At 52.6% G+C, this 27,083-nt stretch overlaps 1 protein-coding gene across 1 annotated transcript in view; it reads right to left on the reverse strand.

Moving 5' to 3' along the window:
• Muc5b (mucin 5B, oligomeric mucus/gel-forming) overlaps positions 1–27,083 on the reverse strand; it is a 74,453-nt gene that overhangs the window by 24,957 nt on the left and 22,413 nt on the right. The window contains exons 37-40 of the mRNA XM_048807623.1: positions 26,955–27,006; positions 26,735–26,849; positions 26,125–26,197; positions 1,776–2,025 (exon numbers count right to left, since the gene is read on the reverse strand). Of these exons, the coding sequence (XP_048663580.1) occupies positions 1,776–2,025; positions 26,125–26,197; positions 26,735–26,849; positions 26,955–27,006 (490 nt within the window). The remainder of the gene's footprint in view (positions 1–1,775; positions 2,026–26,124; positions 26,198–26,734; positions 26,850–26,954; positions 27,007–27,083) is intronic.

Raw genomic sequence — 27,083 nt, forward strand, 5'->3', positions numbered from 1 at the left:
GTTGAAGATTTCCAGGTGTGACTTAGCAGAAACCCAAGACCAGAACCAGGTCCCAGTTGGAACCATGAGTCAGATCAGGTATCCGGCTCCCGGTATGGGGATGGTTGTCCAAGGTGACCTGAACTGCCCGCTGCCTCTCGGCAAGGCTGCGTCCACCAGCCTGACTTCTGGGGAGCCTGGAGAGGGGCAGCTTCAACCTCACAGGCTCCCAGGGCCCTAGTGGCTCGGGTGAGGCCAGCTGCTCTACAAGGGGCCAGGTCCCCACTCTGGCACTCAGGCCTGGACACAGCCACACTCACTCGATGCCACAGCAGCTCAGCCTCCTGTTTGATTTTCCCAGCCATGTCCTGCTGGAGACTGGAAACCGCAGGGACTGGCCGTGCATGAATCCCATTCAAGGACCCTGCTTGACTGCTTTTCCCAGAAGCACGGCCACTCCCTCTCAGCACCCCTGGCCCCAGACCCACAGCCCCTCCCCAGCACAGATAGATGGCCCAGCCTGGCCCCTGCCACCTACTGTTTCAGTCTCAACAATGCCAGGTGTCACACCCGGATCAAACCACCCCCAACCTGTGTGCATCCGCCCTGTGCAGGCCCTCCTCAGGCCAGGCAGCCTGCATCTCCGTCTCTGTCACTGGCAGAGAAATGCCAGCTGTCAGCCACTGGGAGCACCTGGTCTGGATGCACAATCCCATGAGCTAACATGTCTAGGAGAGAGAGACCTGAATCCCTCTGCAGGGTCCAGCTTACCCCATCAGCCACAGCTGTGACACAGATCAAGTCCACTTCTGGCTTTATTTGCCCCCACCAAACCAGAGAGTCAGAGGAGCAGGCCCACCCTGCTCAGGCCCCCAAGAGCCTGGATAGGGGGGCACATGGCTGAGCAGAGCAGGCTAGCATCCAAACCTGGCAGCGGGCAGGGCCTCCACAGCTTTCCCCGGCCCTGGAGAAGGAATCACCCCAGCCCCAGTCCTCTAAGAACCCCCGTGCCTCCTGGTCACCGGAGGTGGTCTCGGGTCTGCCCAGGCCCTGAGCTCCAATGGGAGCAGAGCTGGGGAGGCTGGGCCCCAGGCAGCCATGCCCAGCTCACTAGGGCCATGCCTTTCCCTGATGACAGTGAGTATTAGCACCGTGGCTTTCCCAAGAAGAGACAGCTATGAGAAACAGCTGGGTGACAAGGGCCATGCAGCCTGTGTGGCAGAAGATGCATGGCAGGCAGGCAGGATGTTAGGAACCCAGGTCAGCCCTGGGCTCAGGTGGCAGCTCTGGGCCTTACTTGTCCACCTGGCTCTAGCCCTATTACCCAGACATAGTTCCCCCTGACCAGGAGGCCCAGCCCCACTGGGGGTGCTCTGCCAGCTGTTATCCCAGCTGTGGAGGACAGGCTGGACCTGGGCAGAGGAACATGTCGGGGCTGCCCCTCCTCACTGTGAAGCTGGGCCTCTCAGAGCCCCGGGGAGATCCCAGCCATGCCCCTTGCTGATGGCCTCTCCTGCTCCAACCTGAAGCCAAGATCCTCAGGGGTTCCTCCCAGGGCCCTGCCCCGAGGCTGAGGATCTTCTCCCCAACACCCTCAGCCGAGCTGGTCTCTGGTTCCTGGCACTCTGTTGGCCCGAGTGGGACGTGGGCTGAGGACCCAGGAGTCCCATGAGGCCAGGGGGCCATGGTGTCAGACATGTGGAGAGGGCATTGTGTCCAGCTGGTCAGGAAAATGCCCGGGTAGAGGCTACCCTACGGGAAAACGGCATCGAGAGAGCGAGGGGCTTTGGCCTTACCTGCCGGCCACACCATGAGCAGGGCTTCGAGGGCCCACACCAGTGCCCAGCTCCTGCTGCTGGTGCCCATCCTGGGGCTGGCACGGCGGGCCGGCAGTCGAGGAGGGAGTGGGGCAAGGTGCTCCCTCTCTGGGGGCCTGGGCTTATGTAGTGGAGCACATTGGCCCAGCTTCAAGGCCAGGTAGGGCACTGTCCGCTCCAGGCAGCCAGGGTGTTTGTTCTTGGGGAGGGGCCGGGGCAGGAAAGAGGCCTGGAGGAGGAAGGATTTGCAGCTCTGTGCCACCAGACAGGGGTCACCCTCTCCACCCCCTGCAGCTTCTGATGATTGGGAGGGAGAGGGCAGGGCCACTGGCCGGGCTGCTCTGGATACAGAGCTCCTGGGCCTGTGGGGAGGGCAGTCACAGACCTGCCCAACGTCAGCTCCTCCTGGAACTTGGCCCACAGAGGAGTGGGCTGGAGGGGTGGAGGGCCTAGCCTGCGTCAGCTCATGGTCCCTGATGAGTGACAAGGCACTGTGGGCAGACTGACTTCTCTAGGGTCATTGCCTGGCTTGGCCCCATGGCTCCTGCTCAGCTCAGGAATGCCCCTTGGTCATGTGTACCTGATCTTTGTGACTCACGGGCTTCCTGGGTGGAGGATCCAGGTGCAGAGACCCCAGTGCGCTGGGAGAGCCCTCTGGGAAGGCACGAGGCTTCACTCTGCTGGGGAGAGAGGCTCAAGGCTGGCTGGCCAAGGCAGGCCAGAAGCGCCTGCATCCCGCACCTCCTCCAGAGCCAGCTTGTCACACCTGTGTAGGGGTGAAGCAGTGTGCACTCCCGGGGTCCTGGACAGGCAAGGGTGCTGCACACAGGCTGGGGAGTGGTGGCAATGAGGGCCGCTGGGGTTTCCTGGCCCCACTGCCCACCCTGCCCAAGCAGGGGCCTCTAGGCCCCAGCCTTTAAATGTGCTTGTCAAGCTTCCCAGGCACAGGGTGGCCACTGCTGGACCGTGAACAGCCTCTACCAGCACCCTCTACAGGATGCATACGCGGATGCCCTGGCTTAGCGCTTCTTCCCTGTTTGACGGACACTGGGCTTTCCGTTCCCTGTCTTGCAGTCTAAGAATCTGCCCTGGGGTGGACCCCAGGTCAGGGAGCACCAGGGCCTGTGGCTCAGCCAGCTGCTGGAGCACTCGGGAGTTTTCTAGGTGTGCTTGTTTTGTTTGCTGCAAGATCAGCATCTCGGTAGCCACACCCTGCTCCCCTGGGTCTGTATCTCTGAGGATGAATTTGTAGAGGTGGAATTACTGGGAAAATGGTAACCCATCTTAAAACCGGAACCACTCCATGCCCACTAGGCTGGCTGTGATGAGAGAGAGAGAGAGAGAGAGAGAGAGAGAGAGAGAGAGAGAGAGAGAGAGAGGACAGCGAGGGCTGTCAAGGACGTGGAGAAAGCAGAAGCCTGCATGCTGAGGGTGGGCTGGAGAAGGGCGTGGCCGCGTGAAGAACAGCCCTCAAAAAGGGGTACGCCCTGTGGTTCCTCCAAAAGATGAAACTAAAATCTCTGTGTGATCCAGTATCCCTCTCCTAGGTACTTGCCCCAAAGAATCAAAAGCAGGGACTCAGATCCTTGCACCTGTAGTCCTCACAGCATCCTCCCCAGCTCCTGAGAGGTGGAGCAGCCCACGGCGGATGAGTGGCAAACAAAATGTGGTCCACCTGCACAGGGGAGCACGCAGCCTTCCAAGGGCATTCTGATGTATCCTGCACACTTGAGGGCCGAGCTGGGTGAGATGACCAGAGGATCACAGAAGGACACTCACATGAGGTCCCTTCTGTGGTCAGTCACAGACACGGAGGAGGAGGAGAGGGAGCTCTGACAGCCGCGCAGTGCGAGTGCCTAAGGCCCCGGGCACTAAATGTGGTCAGGATGGGGACTTCTGGGTCTTGGGCATTGTACCGTCATCATGATTTCCAAAGTTTTTGACACATTTTGCTGACTATCACCCCTTGCTTGGCCAATGGCCCCACAGAGTGCCCCTGGGCTCAAGAGGGCTGCTGGCCAAGCCGGGACCTGTCTTCCCCTTTGTCCACTGTTCCTTTAATGAAGGCCTGCCGTGGGGAGGCCTCGGGATCCCACATGGCGGACCGCCTGGTCCTGGGCTGTCCCTAGTGAGCCTGGGCTCTGACCTCAGGATCCCAGGCTTGTGTTCCAACTGGCTCGTCCCCACCCCGTCATTCCCCAAGTTGCAGGTCCCCAGGGATAAGGTTTTCATGGTCTCCAAAGTTTTCTTTCATATCCAGCCCATTGCTGCAGGGCTGGAAGGACCCCCACCCTGGCGTGGGGTGGGCTGGTACCCTGGCCTGGACCCTCTGTGCTCATGGGCTGCTCACTTGCTGGACCCCATTCTCCTCGGTCTTCCCACAGGTTGGGCAAAAAGCTGGTGGCAAGAACACCTGGGCACCACCCCGGATGTTGCTAGGTGTGGGTCCACTGCCTGGGTGGCCACCTCTCCCCTGCTCCAGCAGCCATGAGGCCTCTGTCCTTGCTGACCTGGGGTCCGGCGTACTCCAGCCCTTTGTTGAGTCAGGGTGTCCTGCCTGTCCTTGCCCACCTTCTCCTAGATGGAGCTCCTCAGGGGTAGGCTCAGCCCTGTGTTCACTCAGCGCTCAACAAAGGCTTGTGGGAAGGGGGGCAGCTGCAGCCCCAACCCAGGTCCTGCCCTTGGACTGCCTGGGCACCCTCCCATGGACAGGGCAGGACAGGCCCAGTGTGGCCGGTCAGGGTCACGGCTATTGAGACACCCGGATGTGGCCAGCCACCCAGCCTGTTTGCTCAGCCTGCGGGGCCAGTTTACCTCTTCACAGTTGAAGGAGCAGGGAGCAGGGGTAAGGAGGAAGGGACACGGCTGTTCCTGCTGGGAAGGGGGAGCTGGCCAGCGGCCCCCCGGGCTGTGCCAGGAACCTGCCCTGTGGCTCTGACGGTGGGGCCTGGCCCAGCCTGGGGCGAGTCCCTGTCCATCATTCTAGCCTCTGAGCCCAGACAAAGGGGACTGCACAGAGCCTCGGGAGGGCACATCGCCCTGGACGACTCATCCCATGAGGAGTGAGGGCCTGCCTTGACCCTGTGGGCCATGACACCTTCCCCAGTCCCCTCCAGAGGCCGTCTCCACATATGCCACCTCTTGCCACAGCTGCTACCAGCCCAAGCCACCGCCCACTGTCTCCAACTGCCCAGCCCTGCTCACCCTCAGCCCCGGTGGACGGCCCTGAGGGCTCAGCCCTGACATAGGGTTGTCCACATGGCCAATGGCCCTTGTGCTGTGGCCAATGCTGTGGCGACAGCCTGCAGGAGTCCCCAGCTCTCCGTCCCTGGCCATGCCAGGAGTGGGCTGGCAGGGCCATGTGGTGGCTTTGAGGAGCTGTCCCTCTGCCACGGCAGCTGCTCCATTTTACAGTCACAGCACAGGGACGCCGTTCGAGTCCCCAGCTGGCTGTCTTCTGGCTTGGGTGAGAGGCAGCCTCTGGTTTTGGTGTTCATTCCCTAAGCCTCTCCGTGTGGTGCTCTTTCCATGAGCCCACTGCCCATCCACATGTCTTCTTTGGGATAGTGCCTGCCATGTCCTCTGTCCACTGATGAGTGGGTTTTCTGCTGCTTGGGGCATTGGTTGTTTAGTTCTTTCTGTGTCTCCGGTGCAGGTCCTTCTCAGGTAAGTGATTTAAAGGCATTTTCTTCGGTCCTCACCTTTTTTGCGTTTTTAGTGCTGATGTCCCACTTACCGATTGTCTTGTGTGGCTGGTGTTCTGTTGTCATGTCTGATGAGTCACTGCCAGGTTCAATGACACGAGCGCCCTCGGTTCTCATCTAGGAGTTTCATGGTTCAGCTCTTGTGTCTGCCTCTGGGCTGTTTGGTGCACTCCTGAGCTCGTGGGTGTGAGGCAAGGGTCTAGCTGCCCTCTTGCACCTGCACATCTAGTGTTTCCAGAACTGCGTGTGTGTTGGAAAGACCGCGAGCTCTTGCACACAAGTCTGGACCCAGTTGGCCATGTGGAGTGCTCATTGCCAGCTGCTGTATGCCAGCACCACAGCGGTTTCCTTTGTTGAAGTTTGGTATTAATTAAGTTTTGAAATCAGCAGGTTGGAGTCCTCCAAGTTCATTCTTCTTCCTTGAGAATATTTTGGCTACTCAGGGTCCTATGAGATCGCACGTGAATTTTTGGATGGATTTTTCTGGTCCTATTAAGTGCACCACTGCAATTTCTTTCCAGATGCATGGACTCTGTAGATTCTTTGGGTAACATCACCATCTCGTCCATACCAAGCCTTGAGATCCATGAATACAGGTTGTTTACCATTTTTTTGTGTCTTCAAAATGCTTCTCCAACCACATTCGGTAGTTTTTGGAGTGCAGATCTTTTGCCTGCTTGGTCAGACATACGAATGTCTCCCCTTGTTGGTGCTCTGTGAGTGGAGCCATTTGCTTATGTGTCCCTTGCCAATGCCTGGCAGCTTGTAGGGCTTCTATTAGCAGCACAGCCCTCTGTGGAGGTTTCAGGGTGTTCTGCCTGAGGCTGACATCGCCCGTGACGGTAGTTTCACTTCTTCCTTCCCAATTTGGGTGGCTCATGCCTTCCTCCTGCCTCGTTGCTCTGGCTAAAGCTTCCACTTCTGCCTTGAACAATGATCAATGGGGAACCTGCATCTTGTCTGACCCTGGAGGAAGGCTCTGTCATATTCAGTGCTTCCCTCCCAGGTCACGTTCCCTGTGTGTGGTTGCCATGTGAGGATGTTAATGTGGTGCACTTCATTGGTTGATCTCCAAATCTCAAGCCATCCTTGCCTCCCAGGGATAGAACGCCCTTGGCCGGGGGGTGGGGGTTAATGCTTTAAAATCCCACTGCATTAGTCCATTAGCACTTTTCTGGGGTCTTTGCATAAATGTGCTGGGGGTGCTGGTCTCTCTTCTCCCTTCCTGCAGTGCCCTAGGATGGCTTCACAGACGAGCATCCCTTCCTCCCCAGTATTTTGGAAGGATTTGAGAAGCACTGGTGTCACTCTTTGGTAAATATTTGAAGGCATTCCTGGGAAGTCTGTGGGGTCCTGGGACCTCTCCTGGAACGTTCTGGCTTTGCCCCCTGAGAATTGTGCTTTTGCTATTGGTCACTCCTCAGAACTGACTGTCAGGTGGTGTCCTGGGAGTGGGCATCGTGGCCTGTGCTGCTCACGGTGCCCTCTTGGGATAGTTTTATCTCTGTAGAGTTGCAGTAGTGTCCCTTTTTGCTGCAACTTGTACAGCCGATCCCGAGAAACCAGCGAGAGTTGACGGGAGATTAAGAAAATCACACACAGGTACAGAGAGAAAGCTGGGATCGGGGAACGTGCACTCTGGTGGAGACACAGGGACTCAGGAGCTGGCCAGCAAGTCTACTGATATAGGGGCTCAGAATCAGAGGGTCAAAGGCTATGGCGGCGTGGTTCTTTGTGCACCAGAAAGTTCAGGGCTAGAGACACACGTGTTGCCACTTCACAGCTGCGGTGTGTGGGGCTTCCTGTGGCACCCAGGAAGCCCTTGTTAAGAGCACCTGCTGAGCGGGCAGGCTTGAGGATCTCACCGGGGGAACATGCGGTCATCTTGCTGTGCCAGACTCCTCCATCCCTGCCTCTGTCCCGGGAGCTGGCGTGGAACTCAAAGCCATGAACTACAGAATTCCACGGCAGGCACACACCTCTCCCTCTTGACAGAGCCCACCATCAAGTGGGCAGTCTTCAGTCGGTGAGCTCCACTGGGGAATTCCCAGGAGTGGCATCAGCTCTGTCCAGGGATCAGTTCAAGCAAGGGGTCACTCACTGCTCCCAACATCTCTCCCCTTTTTATTTTTTAAGTGTAAGCAATGGGCTATTTTTTGAAGTTCTTAGATGTCTTTTTAACATATTTCAGGGATTAAAATCATTTAAGTAGTTAAGTATTTGATTAGCAAACCATGTGGGACTTACACAATCAATTTGACTTTCTTGACTTTCTTGAATATGATGGTGTGACTCCATAAGGTCCAGACTATCATTCGTCTGCCAAATGCCCATAAGATGATTCTTAACTTTCTCCCAATCCCATTGAGAAGTGTTATATTTTGCGGCTGTGACACAGACATATTTGTAGTTATCATTGCAGTGAAGCTTCTGTTTAAATTTTAGGGCAGCCAGTTCATTACCTATATTAATAACTGCAGCTTCTAAGGCATTTAATTTAATCCCCAACTTGTCTTCAATATCTGCCTGGCTTTGTAAAGCTTTGGAAGTATTCTGAGCTAAATCATCAAGAAAGTGAGCATCTTGAATGCCTTTGGATAAGGTGTAGCAGAGGTCATGAAGGAGACTAAAACAGATATCAAAGTGACTATTCCAAATACAACAAAACGAGAGACACTATGTCATCCTGGCCACATGTTGGCACACTCCACCCATTTAGGAAACATACCACTGTAGTAGTATGTTTAGGACAGTAAGGTATTGGCGGGTGCTCTGTAGGAAACATGGTCATTGGGGCGTCCCATTTTTTATAACTGTGGAAATATTTAGTTACATTCCAAGGGCCAGTGACTGGCTACTTGGCTCCCCCATATACTGTCCCATCATTTGGGGACACTTTTTTTAAATACTTTGTTTTATTTATTCATTTTTATGTGGTGTGGTGCTGAGGATCGAACTCGGAGCCTTGCACACACTAGGCAAGCGCTCTACCACTGAGCCCCAGCCCCAGCCCTTGGGACCACTTTTAAACATCCAGTATGTGACTGTGGGACCAACATCTAGGTAGACTCCCACGGCATCCAGTATCATTAAATCCAGCTGAATGAACAGGGGTAATATGTTTTTCTAAAAGGCCTCCCATCGTGTGTGTATCATTAGTAAATATTGGCCACACAGCCGGATGTACTAAAGGTGGATTGGGAAATAAATCCGATAGGTTTCCCCATGAACCCTACTTACCTGAGAGTTTAAAAAGCCAGCATAGCCACAAACGGCGGCTGGGGACTGGGACCTCCCCACTGGCTGACCACTGCTCTACTCCCATGCTGGCAGGGTGGTATTCCGGGTCTGGTGAGTTCTCTTCCACTTCTTCCTCTTCGACTTCTTGTTCCCCACGGATGTTGGGATCAACATGTCCTGAACGAGCTTCAGTCATTTGAACTGCGGCTCAAGAACCTTCATGATGATGACTAACAGCATGTTCAGGTACCCAAATAGGATGCGCTGCTGTTTCTGACTTCTACCCCACACGATGGCTGGATCTGGCCTGTCCCACTGTTGTGCCTGTGAGTCTCTCCCCAGACCAGACCTGCGGGCCTACTGACGTCAGAGCCGTGTGTCGCTGAGCTGCACTGCGACCCTTGGCATCACAATTTAAAACCAAGAGAGCATAAAAGGGACTACACAGAGAGCAATGACTTAATGTGCATATTTTACTGATCAGAAAAATTAGCAAATTCACCTCCGAGGCCTGTAGGGATTGTCAAAGTCAACATTGTTGTTCAACAGAAAAGGGCACCGCAATGAAGGAAGGCTCGGCTTCTGTCTTTTATAGTAAGTTGAGCAACCAAGTTCTGAAAGGGGGTTGAAGGTTTTGGAGGAGCGTGAGCAAGGCTGTTCAAGAACTCCTGAAGATGGCCGTATGGCCCCTGGAGGATAGGAGACGTAGGAAGCATCAACAGGCGTATAGGCTCCTGTGAATTGATTCTAGTAAGTCTTGCAGCCTTGAGGGCAGTTTCAACCTTTGTGAATGTAGCCTTGCTCCTGTAGTAAGCCGTCCAGGAGAGGCCAGAGCGGGAACACCATACACGGTGGCGAATAAAGGTCTTAAATCTCTAGTGGATACATGTGAGCCAGGCCATAACCAGGTGATATCTCCCAATGACTTGAAATTCACTGAGAACATGTGAAACATCAGTTTTAGTTTTAAAATTTTGTGGACAAATCACATGTCTTATAATTAGGCTGCTCAAATATTAGGAAGAAGAGGACTTGTAATCAAAACCTTTATTTAGCTACTTATTATATTTGCTGTTTATTTTAAGATCACAGTCATCTTTGTACTCTCTTCTGAACTTAACTTTAAGTGAACTTGAGAGGTTATCTTAACAGGGAACAAGGTGAGAGGCAGAGTCTTAACTCAGGTGAAATGACCTCTTGATACATCTTAGGTGTTTTACTTATGAAACTGACCTTGATCTCTTTCTCAAATATTATTTTATAAAAATTTTAAATATGATTTTTTGAGTCCATATGAATCAGTTAACATAATTCAGCATTACATGAATCAAACAAGAGAGGTTTTAACCTCCTTTTTTTGGAAAGTGGCAAAATATCTTTACATCCCATATTGTTAACTTTTAAATAAATAATGAAATTTTAAATGAACCAATAAGGCTCTCCTTATTGCCTTTTAAAAATGCACTCAAATTCCCATCTTAGTGTAGAGAGTGACACAGAATTTTATGACTTACATTATTCTTATCTAATTTCAAAATGTTCAATGACATAAAATAAATTTCCATCTGAATTTGATATTTTTATATAAGTCTGTAAGAGACCACTGTTACAGAGATGGAGAACACCAGCTTGGTAAAGTGTTCTCTTAAACCTTATATTTTGAAAACTTGTATAGGAATACTTTTAGAATACAAAGAAGCTGGTAACAGTACCACAATTACACTGATGTTTTTATATTGACTAGGTTTAGCTTTTGAAGAAGAATTTTGGCTTAGCAATGTGGTATAATCCTCCAAAATAACAGTGGTTGTTTAACCAGAGTTGGACAAATTTTATTGATTAGAAAAAAATAAGACTTTTTTTTCTAATTAATAAAATTTAACAGACATAAGAAATTATCTTGATAAGTAGGAGCAAATTAATATTTTCAGAAATTCTTATGAGGACCACAGACAAGTCAAGATGGCGCCTGGCACTTTGCCAGAGGGAGTGGTTTGAGAAGTAATGCCAGCGAGCCATTAAGATGATAGAGATTCCTTAATGACTGACTGCTGTGTCTAGATTATGTCAATTAAGTTAAGCTGTGTGTAATCATTAAGATGATGAGGATTCCTTATTGGTTGACTGCTGTATCTAGTTTATGTTAATTAAGTTAAGCTGTGTATTCAGTTATGTATATATACCCCTCCTGTCCTACAATAAACGGCTCCCACTCCTCCACTCCTGCTGTATCAGCTTTCACAAGTTCCTCGTCACTCGCCCCCCCCCACACCCCGATTATTTCCCCCCCCACACCCCGATTATTTCGCCCAGCCAGCCGGGCTGCGGCAACAAATGTCTGTGAAAAATGTCAGTTTTTTCTTATTCATTTTTGTAAGCATGTTTCATCTCAGAGACCTGTTCAAGGCCTTCAGCCTTGTAGTTTAAGAATTTTCCTTTTAAAAGAGGAAAAGTCTTTAAATTGCATATTATGTTAAGTATATATACCAATTTAATTACACACAATTTTTTTTTTCGATTTACCCTCCACAAACCCTTTGTGTCTTACTTAGACTTTTTTTTTTATTTTTTCACTTTTTCACACAAAAGACTTTTTTATTTAGAAACATTTTTTTTTTTTTTACTTTTTATCCCCAAATGTTTTTATACCTAGAATCTTTAAAACAGACAAACTGGTACAGACAAATTTAATTTTTTTTTTAGCCTGGACAGTGAAGGATACAGGGCAGGTGGAGGAGTGGGAATCACTGTAAATGGCTCAGACTCTTCTTTCCCTCATTTCTGACCTCACTCCAGAGAGCGCTGGCCTTGAGGGGTCCCAAAGCCCGAGTCTGAAAACTGAAGGCTTTTTAGGTCCAAATAAAATAGTAGTATTTTATCATCCTTTGAGGATATTTTCTTAATCCTTGTTTCTAGTACAATACATGAAAGTAGAAGTTTAGTCCTTAATCATTTTGTTTTTAGTAAAGACCAGAAACAAAGCAATCTTACTTTTTTCATTTACCAATTTATGAAAACATATTTAATGTTTAAATATCTTAAGGAATTTAAGAAGTTAACAGTGCTTGATTTTATATTTAGCAGTTGATGTTTTTGCATTTTAATTTTGTAAATTAATCAGATGTCTCCTTTAACAAACACATTTATGAAAATTAATCTAATTTATGTGAAGTCTAATTTTCTTATTTTTAACTGTAAAAGCCAAAATATCAGACAAATGTAGTTAACATTATTAACCATCTCTTTCTTGTTGAAGAAAAATTCTAGAAGCAATGGATATTCATTACATTTTATACAAATCAACCCTTTATTGTCTGACCACCCAGAAAGACTTTTTTAAGACATCTTTATTTTTATCTCTTTACCCAATTTGTACTGTACTTCTTTTTTAAGTCACGCAAACTAAAAAATATGTGGATCCATTTCTTATTTAAATTTTAATTTATGAGCATCCCTTTATCTATATGCCAATTTTGATGCCATGTATATAATATATAGACACAAGTACATATATAAACACAATACACAGGTGTGCACACATACACAAAACAAAAAGTTCTTTGTAACTTTTTGTAAGGGGAGCTCCACAGGTAGCAGGCAATTTTATAGATGTTTATAAAAGTTTCTATTATATTTAACCTATTATAAATTAAAATAAAGTCCATCAGACTTATATTATGACTTAAATATAGGACAGACCTAGACAATTGGAAATGCTAGGTGTAAAATCTAACAGCCATTATTGACACTGAAATTAAGCATTCAGATTGCTGGCCATTTGTCCTTGATGGCTATCAGATCCACTCCCAACACCACCATCCCTAGAAAAATTGGCCTCCAAACAAAGACAGAGTGTAAAAACTCCATAATTAGATAAAGTGGAAGTTATCAGAAAAAAATGCATTATTTTAGACACACAAGATCAAATGTGAATTTACCATAAAATCACGAGCTCAAAAGTATAGATTTTTTTAAAAAATAAAAGGCATTTTAAAAATTACATGGTTGTATTTTAGTAAAAGAACATGGAGAACATCTTTCTTTCAGTAAAAGAACCCAGAGAACATCTTTATCAAGCCAGAGTATACTTTATCTGAGATTAGAATCAGTTCCCATATTTAAAGAATGTAGGAGCCTGTGAAATCCTCAGGAAAAATGTTTTAAGAAAAAGAGTTTATAAATTTGGAATCTTTCCTTTTTTTCTGTCTTTCTGTGCTGTAGCATTAGGGAGGAACTGGTTAAGAGAGCAGGCTGGTAGAGTGTGAAAGCAGATAAGACAGCCAGTCCAGGCCAAGCAGCTTACATTTTTTTCCTTTTGTCTTAACTGGTTTTCCATAAACTTTGTAAATCTTGCAGGCTGTGTAATTCACATGATCTAACAGAAACCAAGAAGCAAGGAAGGCTGTTGTTCTTCAACTGTTCATTCTTCTATAAAACCATTCTCGTAAAGCGTGGTGTATAGTCTATGTCTCCTCTGGAGAGCCCCTTTTCTCTTTTTTCTTCCTCCAGCCTTAAGCATTACTTTAAGTAGGGTGTCAATTGCTCATGTCTCTATATTACTGCTCCCTCTTTAGGGGACCAGGGGCAAGTAACAAATTTTAAAGACTTTTAACAACTGTGCCTTCTTTGATTTAAGCATAGTCTTAAGCAAAGTAACATAGAGATCCCTTTTATGGGTCCCAGCTGACCCCTATTTCACACCTGACGACACACTTGGGCTCCTTACCTTTTCTGTCTGACGTGTATCCTTGGGAGCATCCTCTCATCTAATCATCAAAATTCCCATGTCCAGTTCTCCATATGGGCCACCAAATGGCACAGCCTTCACGACTGAACCCGAGAAACCAGCGAGAGTTGACGGGAGATTAAGAAAACCACACACAGGTACAGAGAGAAAGCTGGGATCGGGGAACGTGCACTCTGGTGGAGACACAGGGACTCAGGAGCTGGCCAGCAAGTCTACTGATATAGGGGCTCAGAATCAGAGGGTCAAAGGCTATGGCGGCGTGGTTCTTTGTGCACCAGAAAGTTCAGGGCTAGAGACACACGTGTTGCCACTTCACAGCTGTGGTGTGTGGGGCTTCCTGTGGCACCCAGGAAGCCCTTGTTAAGAGCACCTGCTGAGCGGGCAGGCTTGAGGATCTCACCGGGGGAACATGCGGTCATCTTGCTGTGCCAGACTCCTCCGTCCCTGCCTCTGTCCCGGGAGCTGGCGTGGAACTCAAAGCCATGAACTACAGAATTCCACGGCAGGCACACACCTCTCCCTCTTGACAGAGCCCACCATCAAGTGGGCAGTCTTCAGTCGGTGAGCTCCACTGGGGAATTCCCAGGAGTGGCATCAGCTCTGTCCAGGGATCAGTTCAAGCAAGGGGTCACTCACTGCCCTGCCACTGTCCTTTTCCATTTCAGCCATCGAACCTGCTCCTTTGTCCCTAGCCCTTCCATCACAGGCTTGTCCTTTCCCGGATCTTTCCAGAGAGCCCGTTGGTTCTGCTGGCTTCCCGTGCTGCTTTCCTGTCTCTGCTGTCTCGTCACTGCTCCGACCTTGGTTACCCCGCTCTGCCGGCTTTAGGTCTGGTTTCCCTTCCCCTCCTGGCTCCCGCAGACGCAGGGTCAGCTGCCATGAGAGGTCTTTCCTTCCCACTGCCCGCACAGGCTGCGCACCTTCCCACTCTGAACCCCAGTGTTCTGGGGCCGCATTGTTTCCCTTGCCTTAGGAATGGTCCGCCGTCCCTTCCGACCCCTCTTCCCACTGCCTGGGTGCTGAAGAGTGCCATGTTTTATCTCCACGCATTTGTAACAGTCCGTTTTCCTCCTCTTGCTGATCTGTTGCTTCATGCCTTTGTGGTTGCAAAGCCCACTCTGTATGATTTCAGTCTTTAATTTCCCTCTGGCTCCTGGGGCTCAGAGTGCGTGGCTTGTCATGAGTGTGTTGCTCGTTGCTTGAGCCGTGTGTTCTGCCGTTGGGTTGTGTGTGCATCTTGGCCGTGGTGGTGCACTAGGCCTCTGCTGGGCATCCGTCTTGTCCCCTTTCTCCATCTGCTGCTGAAAACGAGGTACCAGAGGCCTGCTAGCGTCTGACCCTCCGGTTCTGCCCAGGTTAGGGCTGGGCGGCTTGGAGCCCGGTGCCTGGTGCACACACATTCACAGGTTGAGCGACTCTTCCTGTGTCCCACGTAAGGTCTTTCTTGGTCTCTTGTAGCCTGAGTGTGGATTCTCTTCCCATAGTGCAGCCTCCCCAGCTCTCTTCTGGTGACAGTCTGCAGGGGAACATCGTCCTTCCCTCTGTCCTGTCACTCTCTGCCTATTTGGAACCTCGGTTCTGGGAATTCTTGTGGATAGCACGGAGGTCAACGGTGGGCTCTGGTCCCAAGTCTGCCAATCACTCTTTCCAGGGGCAAGGTCAACATCTTCATCACAGGGTTGTGAAGCGGGTGCTGCCTCCCCTTGCTGCCTGAGTCTGCTTGTCTTTTTGAGCCTCATTCCCTTCAACATTCCTTTTGTGTCTATTTGAATTTTTGAAGTGACAAATTTCAATTCCCACCTCATTTTATTTGTGGGTATTCTATAGATTTTTTTTGAGGTTAGTGTGGGGATTACATATAACCTCTTGAAGCTATAATAGTCTAATCTGAATTGATAACAACTTCAATTGCCTACAGAACTCTACTTCTACACTGCCCTGTCACCTCCCCTTGCATCTCACACATTTAAAACTTGGGTTTATAATTATTTTTATGCATGTGCCTTTTTTGTTGGGGGGGGGGTGTACTGGGGATTGAACTCAGGGGCACTCAACCACTAGCTACATCCCCAGCCTCTTTTTAAATTTTATTTAGAGAGACAGAGTCTCACTGAGTTGCTTAGGACCTTGCTAAGTTGTTGAGGCTGGCTTTGAACTCACAACCCTCCTGCCTCAGCCTCCTGAGCGTCTGGGATTACAGGTGTGCACCACTGTACCCAGCTGCATTTGCCTTTTAAAGCCTATAGAAAATAAAAGTGGGGCTATAAACCAAAATGACAATAATGCTGGCCTTTCATGTTTTCCCATGCATTAAGTTTCCTGGAGGTATTTCTCCAGGTACCCGAGTTACTCTCTAGTATCCTTTCATTCCAGCCTGGAGGACTTTCTTTGGCATTTCTTGTAGGGTGTGGCCAGGGGCCATGCACTCGACAGCCGTTGCTTATCTGAGAATGTTGTACCTTCCCCCTGGTTTCTGGAGAACACTTTTAGATAGGGAATTCCTGGCAGGTGGTTCCTCTCCTGGCAATTTAAACATGCTCCACCGCCCTTCTGGCCTCCCAGGTTCCGGATGGCAAATCTGGTGCTAATTCTGCAGCCCTCAAATGGCACATGTCACTCCCTCCCGGTTGCTTTCAAGATTCTTTCTTTGTTTTCATTTTTTGACAGTCTATCACGTGTGTCAAGGTGGATCTTTTTGAGTCTATCCTACTTGGAGGTCGCCACCTTCTTGGATTTGCAGATCTGTGTGTTTCATTAGATTTAGGAAGTTGTTGGCTCTTGTCTCCTTGGATGATTTTTCTCCCTTTGTCTTCTCCTCTGGACTCTGGTGTGGCCCTGGGTGCTGCGCCACCGTCACTCAGGCTCGATTCACTCTTCTCCAGCCTTTAATTCTTCTCTTCAGGCTTGATCCTTCCAATTTATGTTCAGCTTCTCTGAGTCCCTTCTGCCTGCTCACATCTGCTTTTGAACACTTTAGCCATGATTTCATTTCAGAGTTTTTGGCCCCAGAATTTCTGTTTGGTTCTACGGCTTTATGCAAGCTTTGTCTTGCTGATTTCCTTTGTTTCTTTCTTTATGTTTTCCTTTAGCCCTTTGAGCATACTTAACACAGTTGTCCTAGAGTCTTTGTCCTGATGTCTGAATTTGCTCGAGGATGATTTATGTCAGTTAATTTTGTTCCTTTGAATGGGTCATGTTTTCCTGTTTCTTTATAAGCCATGTGATTTTGTTTTTGTTGAAAAATCAGGGATTTGACTATTATGTGATAACCCTGGAAATTGGATTCTGCCACCTCTCCAGTGTTTGCTATTCTTATTTTTCTTTCTTATTGCTGGAAGTTGTAAAAACCCACTGTTTTTCAGATGTTTCCAAACTAGTTTTTCAAGGACTACTCTTTGTCATGAGTGATTGCTAAAGATGCAGTTCCTTTAGCTTGTGTTCCACTAATTTTCTAAAACATTTTCATTGTTGCATTATAGCTGTATGTTATTATGGGGTTTGTTCTTACGTATTTATACAGGCACACAACATAATTATATAATTTGGCCAATATCACTCCCCAGCACTCCACTCCCCTCTTCACTAATGTTTTAAAAGAGATTTCCTTGATTGACAGAAGTGTCCCCAGAGTTTGCACCCTGGCTGTGGGTTGAAGCCGTCCTTTGACACTGAGGTCAGCTCATTCCAAGCCCAGGGATCAGCGTGTGATGAGGTCTTGCCTGGCATGACTGTGGCCTCCTACATTCCCCTGTATACAGGCTGCTTTGGATGTCCTGATTTCCCACATTCTCCCTCAGCTCATCTAGGCCTGCGGTCTGTTGGATGTCTTCACCCTTAATCTCTTGTTCCAGGAGTCTGTGAAGCCTCTTGAAGCTTTTCCCACTGGAGTTCCAGATGGAGCCCAACAGAACCGGAGCTGGGCATGTCACACCAGTCTTCCAAGAGTTCCCGCAGCATGTTGGACCAACTGGCCTTGGGCAGGGGGCGACTCTTCAAGACCGACTCATCGATGTCTGGGGCGGCTACGGGTGTGTGAGTCAAGTGCTGCGAACACTCCTCCTCTCCTCAAGTGGCTTCTGCATGTTGGGCGTTTGCTAGTTGCTCAATTTGACTCTCAGCTCTTCTCCAGAGCCCTAGCAAAGGTGGTCGGGCAGATTCTTCTTGCTTTGGGGGTTGTTGTTGGTGGTGGTGTGAATGTTTCCGTAAAGGAGGAAACTTAGAGCTTTCTAGCCCACTACTTCGCTAGCTAATGTATAGCTTTAAAAATATCCATTCTGAAATAGGAGTCTATACTGATAAGTGAAAAATAAATAAATGGATGAGAGGAGAAAGCCCTTTCTATGGCAGAATGTCTCCTAAGAAAAGTGGAGGGAAAAGGGAGATCCTGGCAGACACGAAGAGTAGCAAAGGCAGGCTGAGGGAGCAGGAGGTCGCATGGTCCCCAGCGTCTCCCACAGGCTCTTACTAATTCCAAGGGTTGGGCAGCTTCCCCAGGAAGCGCTGCACCAAGTGGTGACGTGGCCCTCCCATTGGCGGGTCTGATGGGCCGCCCTGGGAGGGCCTGTCTGCACCGAGTCTCTGCCCCAGGGGCTCCCAACCTAAGTGTGGCAGGCCAGGGGTGGTGCTGTGCGCCAAGACCAGCCCGCACGCCACACGAGCGAGCGACAAGGTCGAGAGACAGGAGGGCTAGGTCAGGTTCCAGAGAGGAGACTAAAGAGGCCACTCCTGTGCCATGTGGCCTTGGATCAGCCTGCGTGGGAGGTGAGCAGCTGTGAGGGACATGGCTGGCTCGTGGGGTCCCTCGTCGGGTCTCTGGTGCTGTGGACACTCCTGCCTCTTTGGGGTGAAGTGGTATATTTCTTACACTCAAGAAGTTCAGAAAAAAAACATGTAGGTACAAATAGTGGCACACAGAGCAAAGTGTGTGCTGGCCCATCGGGGCAGGGGGCACAGGGCACGGGGGGGGGGGCCTGGTTCTGTTTTCACAACTAACCTGTAAATTCAAAATTGTATCAAGATAAAAAGTCCCGGGGGTGGAGCTGTCGCTCAGCGGTAGAGCGCGTGCCTCCTGCGTGTGAGGCACTGGGTTTGATTCCGGGCACCACATGTAAATAAGCAAATAAAATAAAGGTCCATCAACACCTAAAAAATAAAAAAAAATTAAGTCCCATAAGCTCTGTGTGATTTGAAGAATGAGCCATGGGAGGCCAAGAGGGGCCACTGCCATAGCCTCCTGTGGACAGGGACCCCAGTGTGAGGTGGGGAGGGCAAAGGGGAAAGGGGTGAACTGGAGGGTGGGGGGGCGGCTGTCTGGGGGCAGAGCCAACCTGAGCAGGTAGCAGAGGGGCCAGACGCCAGGCCCACCCCGCACTTGGTGTGCCCTCCTCTCCCCTGTCCCACCAGCACCCTGTGGAGGGCTGTGGCCTTGGGCTGCCTCTCGGCAGTGGGCAGGCAGGGCACAGGGGCCGAGAGGTGGGAGCGGATGCGGCGGGTGTGCGTGCAGGACAAAGCCAGAGGCAGGCCCTGCGGCCAACACATCTGCTCAGGATTAGACAACAAGAGGGAAGCAAACATGAGCGGGGGCCCCGTGTCCCGTCCCTGGACAGAGGTGCCAAGTGTCAGTCGGCAAACAGGCCCTCCCTTCTCTGCAGGAACCTGGTGTTGACTCAGTGACTGTGGGGTTTGCAGAGGGCCTGGGGCAGTCGAGGCCGCCTTCCCCAAAGGCCTGGTGCTGAGAGGAGCTGGTACCCAGGCTGGCTGGGCATCCACACCCAGGCTGCTGGCCCCGCTCCCCCGTTACCTGCCTGGGCCCCTGGGGTCAGGGAGACCTTGGCCCAGCCCAAGAGATAGACCCCAGTCCTGGTCTGGACCCGGGAAGGGGAGACACAGCCCTACCCACAGGCCCGACCCTTGTAGGGGCCCAGGCCCAGGTGTGGCTCCTCGGCCCTGCTTTTGTGCCTGGCTGGGTGTCTTCATGTCCCTGTATTCTGGCCTCCCAGGGCCACATCACCACATGACAAATGTGGATGCTTGGAAAGAAATTCTCAGATGGCTGGAGGTGAGTGTATGCTCCTGAGGGTCACGGGGTCAGGGCTGCCCAAGGTCAGTGGCCAGGAAACAACACTGAACGGTACCCTGGGGTGATCAGGAAGCATGAAGGGTATGGTGAGGACTGGCTTGGAGGTGGCTGCGGTGAGGTCACAGGGCCTCTCCTCCAGCACTGCTCAGCCCCCAGCTGCTGGGGACACAGAGGAGCTGCCACCAGGTCCCCCTCAGGATGCATTGTGGTTTGGAAGAAGGGTCCCAGCCAGGGAGAGCCCCCTTCCTGTAGGTCCACACCCCTGGGTGAACCCTGAGTGTGCACATCCAGGAGCTGGAGACCTGCAGCTCAGGACTGCACGTACACACCCACGTGCCAACAGCCAAGGCGTCACCGGCCTCTCCAGAAACAGTTTGGGAAAGTGGTCCAGCCATTGCTGCTGCGGTCCCAGTTGGAGGTATGGACATCGCCCTGGGGACATCACTCTGGGAACAGCTGCCCGTGACATCCTGAAGAAGAGGCTGGGTCTCTATGGAGTTGTGCAGGGGCTTCCCGAGCCTGGCTCAGGTGCCCAGTCCATGGCAGACATGTGTAAGGAGCAGGGGACTTAAGGCACGACCTGCCACTAAGGTTCAGCCCCACCGTTTCCATACAGAACCATCCACGTGGGACCGCCTGCAGGCCTGCTCTGAGCAGAACCAGAACCCTCAGTGTTTGTTCATGGTTCCTTTCATGAAAGGCCCAAGAGCACAGCCCTCAGACAAGACAGAACTCATTCAGTAGGAAATACAGACCCCTAAAGATGGAGCCAGAGGGACGGAGAGGAACTGCCCCATCCCGGTCCCACTGGAGGCTGAGGCTGACCGAGGGTGCAGGAAGAGGCCGGGTGTGGGGACAGTAGGGAGCCCCGCCTCACAGCCTCCTCTTGGGTGATTGGGAGAGTTGGGTCTTGAGATGGAGGCACAGGCTTTGCCCTCGTCTGGGGACAGTTAAGGCTCCAGGCTCCTGGGAGCCCGCCTGGCTCCCTGCTCAGATGTCCCTGGGCCTGAAGGGGGACTCCTCTGGGTGGAAACTGAAAGATTGCGAGCCAAAGTGCAAGAGTCGTGGGAGGGGCCAGTGGGTGGGAAGGGCTGCCCTGCCGAGTGCCCAGAGGTCCACTCCTCACAGCCCAGGTTGGGGTCTTTGGAAATTGGGCCTCTGAGGCTGTGGCGGGCCTGCTCCTCAATTCGGAAGCACCAAGACACTCACAGAACAAGTCCTGGCTTGGCACGGGCCAGGGGCCCATTGAGGGCATAAGCCTGGCTATTCTGGAATGTCACGGAGTCTCGGTTGTTTGCCTTGGAGGAAGAACAGGTCTGCATTGGGCTGTGGCAGCTGTGATCTGTTTTAGGGACCCTTCTGGGCACCCTCCTGTGGCCCAGCTCAGCCCACAAGGCCCCACGTCGGGTGCTGGGGCTGGCAAGGCAGCAGCTGGCATGGGCTCCTTCCTGGGACGACGGCTGGTCCCCTCCCCCAGCAGGGAGTGAGCACAGCCAGAGACCCAGGTCCGGGGCCATCCTCACTCACCAGGGCAGCTGGGAGAAGCAGGGGGTGGGTGTCTGTGCTGGGACAGTGCCACCCCAGTTTGGGACACAGGACATCCACTTCCCCCCCGACAGCCACGGATGGGCCTGGGGCTTAGGGGTGGACTGTGGGCACAGGGGTGATGAGGAAAGCACCCGGAGGGACAGGGCTCAGCCAGGGCTCAGCCAGGGCTCAGGAGGCCTGACCTTGCTTGGCCATTTGTGCCAGGTGGAGGCTGAGCCAGGGGGAGTCCAGCGCAGGAGACCCTGCCCCAGGGTCACAGGTAAGGCCACCGAGGCTGGGACCCCTGGGGTAGGGCTCTGAGCTGAGGGCATGCAGGTTGGGACAGTGGTGGCAGGCAGAGGTGGGTGAGATGGCAGCAGGGCCGTCAGCAGCAGGTGAACTGAGTCACTCTGTGACGGAAGAGACAGCAGAGCACGCGCTGGACCTGCCCCGGCAGCTGCTCCGACCCTTGCCAGCCCCCTGCCCAGCCCTGGTGACCACCCACAGGACACGCTAGGGGTGGCCCTCCACGGCCTCAGTTTTGCTTTGTCTGTGAAAAGGTGAAGTCCTGGGCGCAGCCCACTGTCTGGGCTTTAGGAGTAGAGCATTCTCCTCTGAGGGGAGAGAGGAAGCTACCTCAGCGAGAGCGGCCTGCTGGGGTCTCGTGTCCCGGCCACCCTGTCCTGGGACCCTGTGGGCAGAACCAACCCCTCTGCGTTTGCCCATCAAAGCCCTGAGAGACCTCCCTGCTTCTGCGTGGCTGCCCCTCCTCCCTGCTCCAGGGCTTTGTCACCTTGACCTCTAGGGGGTGGCAGGGGTCTGGAGGCCCCTTCTCCTCCGCCCCCAGACCACTCTCCCTTCCCTCCTGTCCCTGCTTTGCTCTGCCCCTCCGACCTGTGCCACCCCACCCTGCCCTGCCAGGATGACTGCGGGGGCCTCAGTGCCCTGGCTCTGACCCCTGGGGGCCAGGGCTGGGTCAGGTCTGCCAGGCTCCAAGAAGCCCTGGGACAGAGGGTCTTCCCCAGCATGGGTCCCAAGCATGAAGGAGATGGAACTCAAGTCTGTGGGCCCCTGCGGCAGCCCCCACAGCGGGCCCAGCCCCAGGGCCAGGCTTCACGGGGCCTCAGGGGCACCTAGCAGCTGCCCAAGCCAGCCTGGGCCCACAGCCTCTTCCTGCTCATTTCAAGCGTGACCGGTCATTCCACCCCTTCGCGTGTTCAGGAGGAATGGGAAAGAGGGGCCGCCCTGCGGGCAGAGCAAATGGCCCCACCACACTATTGGGACATGTCCTGCTTCTGTGTCTCTTTCTGGAAACAGTGACTTGCATAACCTGGCCTGGACTGTGGGGGCCAGGGTGGGCGGGTGCTGCCACCCAGGGACGTGTGATCCGGTTACTTCCTGCTACCATGCCATGGTTCCAGGCAGGGAGGTGACGCAGGCCTCTGAGGGCTCCGGGGGGTGGAGAGTTAGTCACTGCAGTGCCCACCCCACCCTGAGAGGAAGAGGTGGCTTGCTGGGACACCTGATCCTCTCCAGGGGGCAGCATCACCAATTAGGGTGATGGGAGGTCAGTGGGGTCAGCAGGGCACCCAGAGCAGACCTGCAGGACTGGCCAAGCTCCCAGGCTGTGCTTTGCCCTGCCACCAGTGGTCATGCCTGGAAGGCCCCTCTGCTGCCCCCACCTGGTCACTAACAGAGTTGACCCCCAAATCAACTCTGTGGCCCACACAGCTGGGAGCAGATAGCCCAAATCAGGTGAGGCAGATGGGGGACAAGATCCTGGGGAGAACACTGGGCACCCTCAACCTCCATGCTGTCAGGCCCTACAAGAGTGACCCCCCACACCCATGGAGGCCGCCTGTCATTAGGCCAGCTGTCAGGGTGAACCCCTTGTAAACCCAAAGCCCAGAGAGGACTGGGTCCAGCTGCACTCCCTGACCTCTCAGAGCAGGAGGAGCTTGGGGGGCCTTGGGGGCCACAGGGCAGAAGGGGTGGGAGGGCCGTGGTCCTCCAGCCAGTCCCTGCCCAGGGGGTCGCTATGTGAACCCTAAGAAGCCAACCACACCCCCTCCAGGGGCCACACCTCTGAGATTCCAGGCGGTCTGCGTCCCCACTCGGGGCTGCCTCAAGGGACAAGGCCTGCCAAGAACCTAAGTCCAGCCCCAGGACCTGAGCCCTCGACCTGACCTGTCCCCCGTGTGGCAGGCTCAGGACATGCAGCCACACTCCTGCCAACAAAGTGTGCCAGCACGGCTCTGACCTCAGACCAAGCAGCCTAGCCCTGGGGGTCAGGGCAGAGTCAGGGCTGGGTCAGGGCTGGGCCCCTAGCCCCTCCCCAGCTGGGCCTGGTTCATGATAACTGAGGCAGCAGGTGATCGAAACAGTGACATCAAGTTCCAGGAGTTGGGACCAGGGAAACTGCCCACACAAACAAGGGACTCGAGACCAGCTTCCCACGTCCATGCTGCTGATGGCCAGCATGCAGCCTCTCTGGGCCTCATATTTCCCTTTGTGAGACAAGAAACAGACATGAGGACAATGTCCCTGCCCTCCTGATGTCACAGGGACATCTAGATGATGTCTGACCTCACCCTGCCCAATGTCCACAGGTCAGAGGACTTTCTGCCTAGACAGAGGGGCTCTGGGACCCCTTAGACGTTAGGAGGCCTAGGCAGGACCCTTAGCCCCAGGATGTGTCCAGGTGTCAGCCCCCACCCTTTAAGGTCCAGCCCAGGTCTCCCCACATGTGGCCAGGACCCAGCCAGCTGACACCTTGCTCTTTGGCATCTGCTCTGACTGCACTCCCCCTGCCCCCCCTGTCCTGGGCTGGGGCTGGGCCAGGTCTGAACCCGCTGGGCACTGATGTAAGATGTGGCCCCTGGGCTGACAGGTTCCCTGCCCATTCCAGGCCTGTCCGGATCCCTCCACCCCTGGTGTAACTGGTGCTGAGTGACTAAGGCCAGGTGTCTCAGGTGTGCCAGGTGTCACTCGTTCACTGACTCATTCCCTGGGTCTTCACAGAAGAGGGATCCACTAAGATCATGGCAGTTCTGGAGGGTGGATGGCGGGCACAGGGAGGAGCAGGAGCTAGGTGGATTTCCAGGACTCTGTCCACACTCTGCAAAGTGTCACTGGGTCCTCTGTGGAGTTGCTGAGCTCCCTGTGCCCTTGGAGGTACCACACATGCACACACACCAAGCTGGGTACTAGGCAACAGCATCTAGAGGCTCTCTATGGAGCCTACCCCGGGAGTGTGGGTTCACCAGCTGAAGCCACAGCTCAGAGGTCATCTCCTGGGCGCATGGACATGTCCTGATGCCACTTGTGGGGCTGCCTGGATTCAGTTCCTCACCCACTCACTCACTGAGTCATTCATCCATGCCCTAATGCTCATTCATCACTCACTCAATTACTCACTCATCCACTGATTCAATCACTCATTCACTGATTCATTCACTGATTCATTCACTCACTCATTCACTCACTCATTCACTGATTATTCACTCATTCACTGATTATTCACTCACTCATTCACTGATCATTCAATCACTTATTCACTGATTATTCACTCATTCATTCACTGTTCATTCACTCACTCATTCACTGATTCATTCAATCACTCATTCACTCACTCATTCACTGTTCATTCACTCACTCGTTCACTGATCATTCAGTCACTCAGTCACTGATTCATTCACTCACTCATTCACTGTTCATTCACTCACTCATTCACTGATCATTCAATCACTCATTCACTGTTCATTCACTCACTCATTCACTGATCATTCACTCACTCATTCACTGTTCATTCACTCACTCGTTCACTGATCATTCAATCACTCATTCACTGATTCATTCACTCACTCATTCACTGTTCATTCACTCACTCATTTACTGTTCATTCACTCACTCATTCACTGATTCATTCAATCACTCATTCACTCATTCGTTCACTGATCATTCACTCACTCATTCACTGATTCATTCACTCACTCATTCACTGATTCATTCAATCACTCATTCATTCATATGCTCATTCTCATTTCCTTGCCCATTTATTCATTCATTCACTCATTAGCTCATTCATTCACTGATTTTTTTCACTCACTTCATTTGTTCCTTCATTCATGAGGCACTCTCTGACCCTCCCTGTGCTGTGACCAGATGCCTCTTTGACTCTGGGCAGTAGCTGGACTGTCAATGGCCTCTGCACAGTGACCATCACCTCTGGACAAACCTGAAGTCACTTCCTGTCTTCCTTTTGAAACAGATGGGCACCCCAAGGAGCTGGAGGCAGCAGGGTTCCCCAGGTAGCCCTCACTAGGCCCCTCAGCCCCTAGTGTCCAGCCTGGGGTATGAGCTCCTGGGTCTGGGGCTGACCCCACCCTATTCCTGGGTTTATGTCCAAGTTCAAGAATTCACATGGTCCACAAATTGCAAAATGCTCCAAGTGTATTTATGAAATAGATTGGTCATTTCCTGAGGAGGGGGACATGGGCCCATGGCTGAGGTAGGAGGGCAGCCAATACCCACATCCCACGTTAGTGAGAGCTTTGTGTGATGCTGAAGTCCCAAGGAGCAGGTCAGAGTCATACCAGAAGAGCCCCACTGACCCCACATTCCTGAACAGGGGGGCACAGGTGGATGAGGGCCTCCCCACCTCCATGGACATCTCAAGGGTCAGATCTCCCTTGAAACGAACATGGTGGGTGGACAGCATGTCCTAGACGGCAGCCACCTTGACAAAGGTGCATGTTCTACTGGCCTTGGAGGATTCAAAGGACGTTTTCCTTGGTGTGTCCCAGAGGACACAGCAGCACTGGCCAGCTCACTGGGGAGGCCTGAGCAGTCCCTCCCAGCTACTGCTCTCTGACTCCTGGCTCTGCTCTTTGCTCTTCTTGGACTCAGACTCCGATGACCCTAGTGGCTGGTGTCAGCTGGTGAGTGGCACTGCTGGCCCAGGCAGCCACAGGCCTCTGCCTGGGTGTAGCTGAAGGTCCGGCTGGAACCGTCGGCACAGGTCAGGCTCACCTTCTTCTGTGAGGTCCGCAGCTCCTGGCAGCACTGGCACTTGCGTTCCACTGTGTAGGCGTCCAGGGAGTACCTGCGGGCAGAGTCTGCTCAGCACCAGGTGCCCTGCCACAGGTGCCACAGTGGCAGCTGCTGCCACGGGCCACCCAGGCCAAGACCCTGACACAACCAGGCTGCACATGCCCTGTGGCCAGTGTCGAGCTTCCAGTTCTCATTCGCCAATTACTTGGGGGCAGATGCTCCCATCAGGGCTGATTCCAGCCATCACTGTGTGTCCCAGGTCCCAGGGTCAGGAGGGACCCACGGACGGCTGGCTGCAGCAAATTACAAAGGGGAGCTGGGATGGGGTCTCAGCAAACACAAGAGCTGATTCCAAACAGGCCAGGCCTGTGGGTCTCAGAATCCTGCTGCCCCACCCCAACTCCCAGTGGCCCTCATGGTATCCCTCTGGGGGCCTCCAGCCCTCTTCCTCTCCCTTCATGGTCCTGCCTATCTGCCCCACCCCAGCTGGGTGGACCTAACTGCACCCCACTGCTGATCACATCTGTGAACACTGCCCCAAGGGACTCCCTGTGGATCGGGGAGGGCGCCCCGGACAGGGGTCCCGTACATGGAGGTGCTGTTTCCGCAGTTCCCCTGGCAGTAGGAGAGGCGCACAGGCCCGGCCGAGCTGCAGCTGCCCTGCCGGATGGTCTGGTTCCTGTGGTGCAGCATGCAGGACGTCTCTGGGGACAGACAGACACAGGAGGTGAGGCAGTGTCAACACCACCCACTTGTTTCCTGGACCCCCGTGGCTGGAGTCAGACCTGCCAGCAGACCCGCCCTCTTACCAACGTGTGGGCAGACGAAGCAGCAGCCGTCGGAGCTCAGCCGGGCCTGGTCCTGTGCCAAAAAGGGACAGCTGTTAGTACCAGGGAGGCCACTCAGCAGCCTACCCAGAAATGGAGGTGCAGAGACGC

The sequence above is a fragment of the Marmota marmota genome, unplaced genomic scaffold, assembly GCF_001458135.2.
Source record: "Marmota marmota marmota unplaced genomic scaffold, marMar, whole genome shotgun sequence".
Taxonomy (NCBI): Eukaryota; Metazoa; Chordata; class Mammalia; order Rodentia; family Sciuridae; genus Marmota; species Marmota marmota.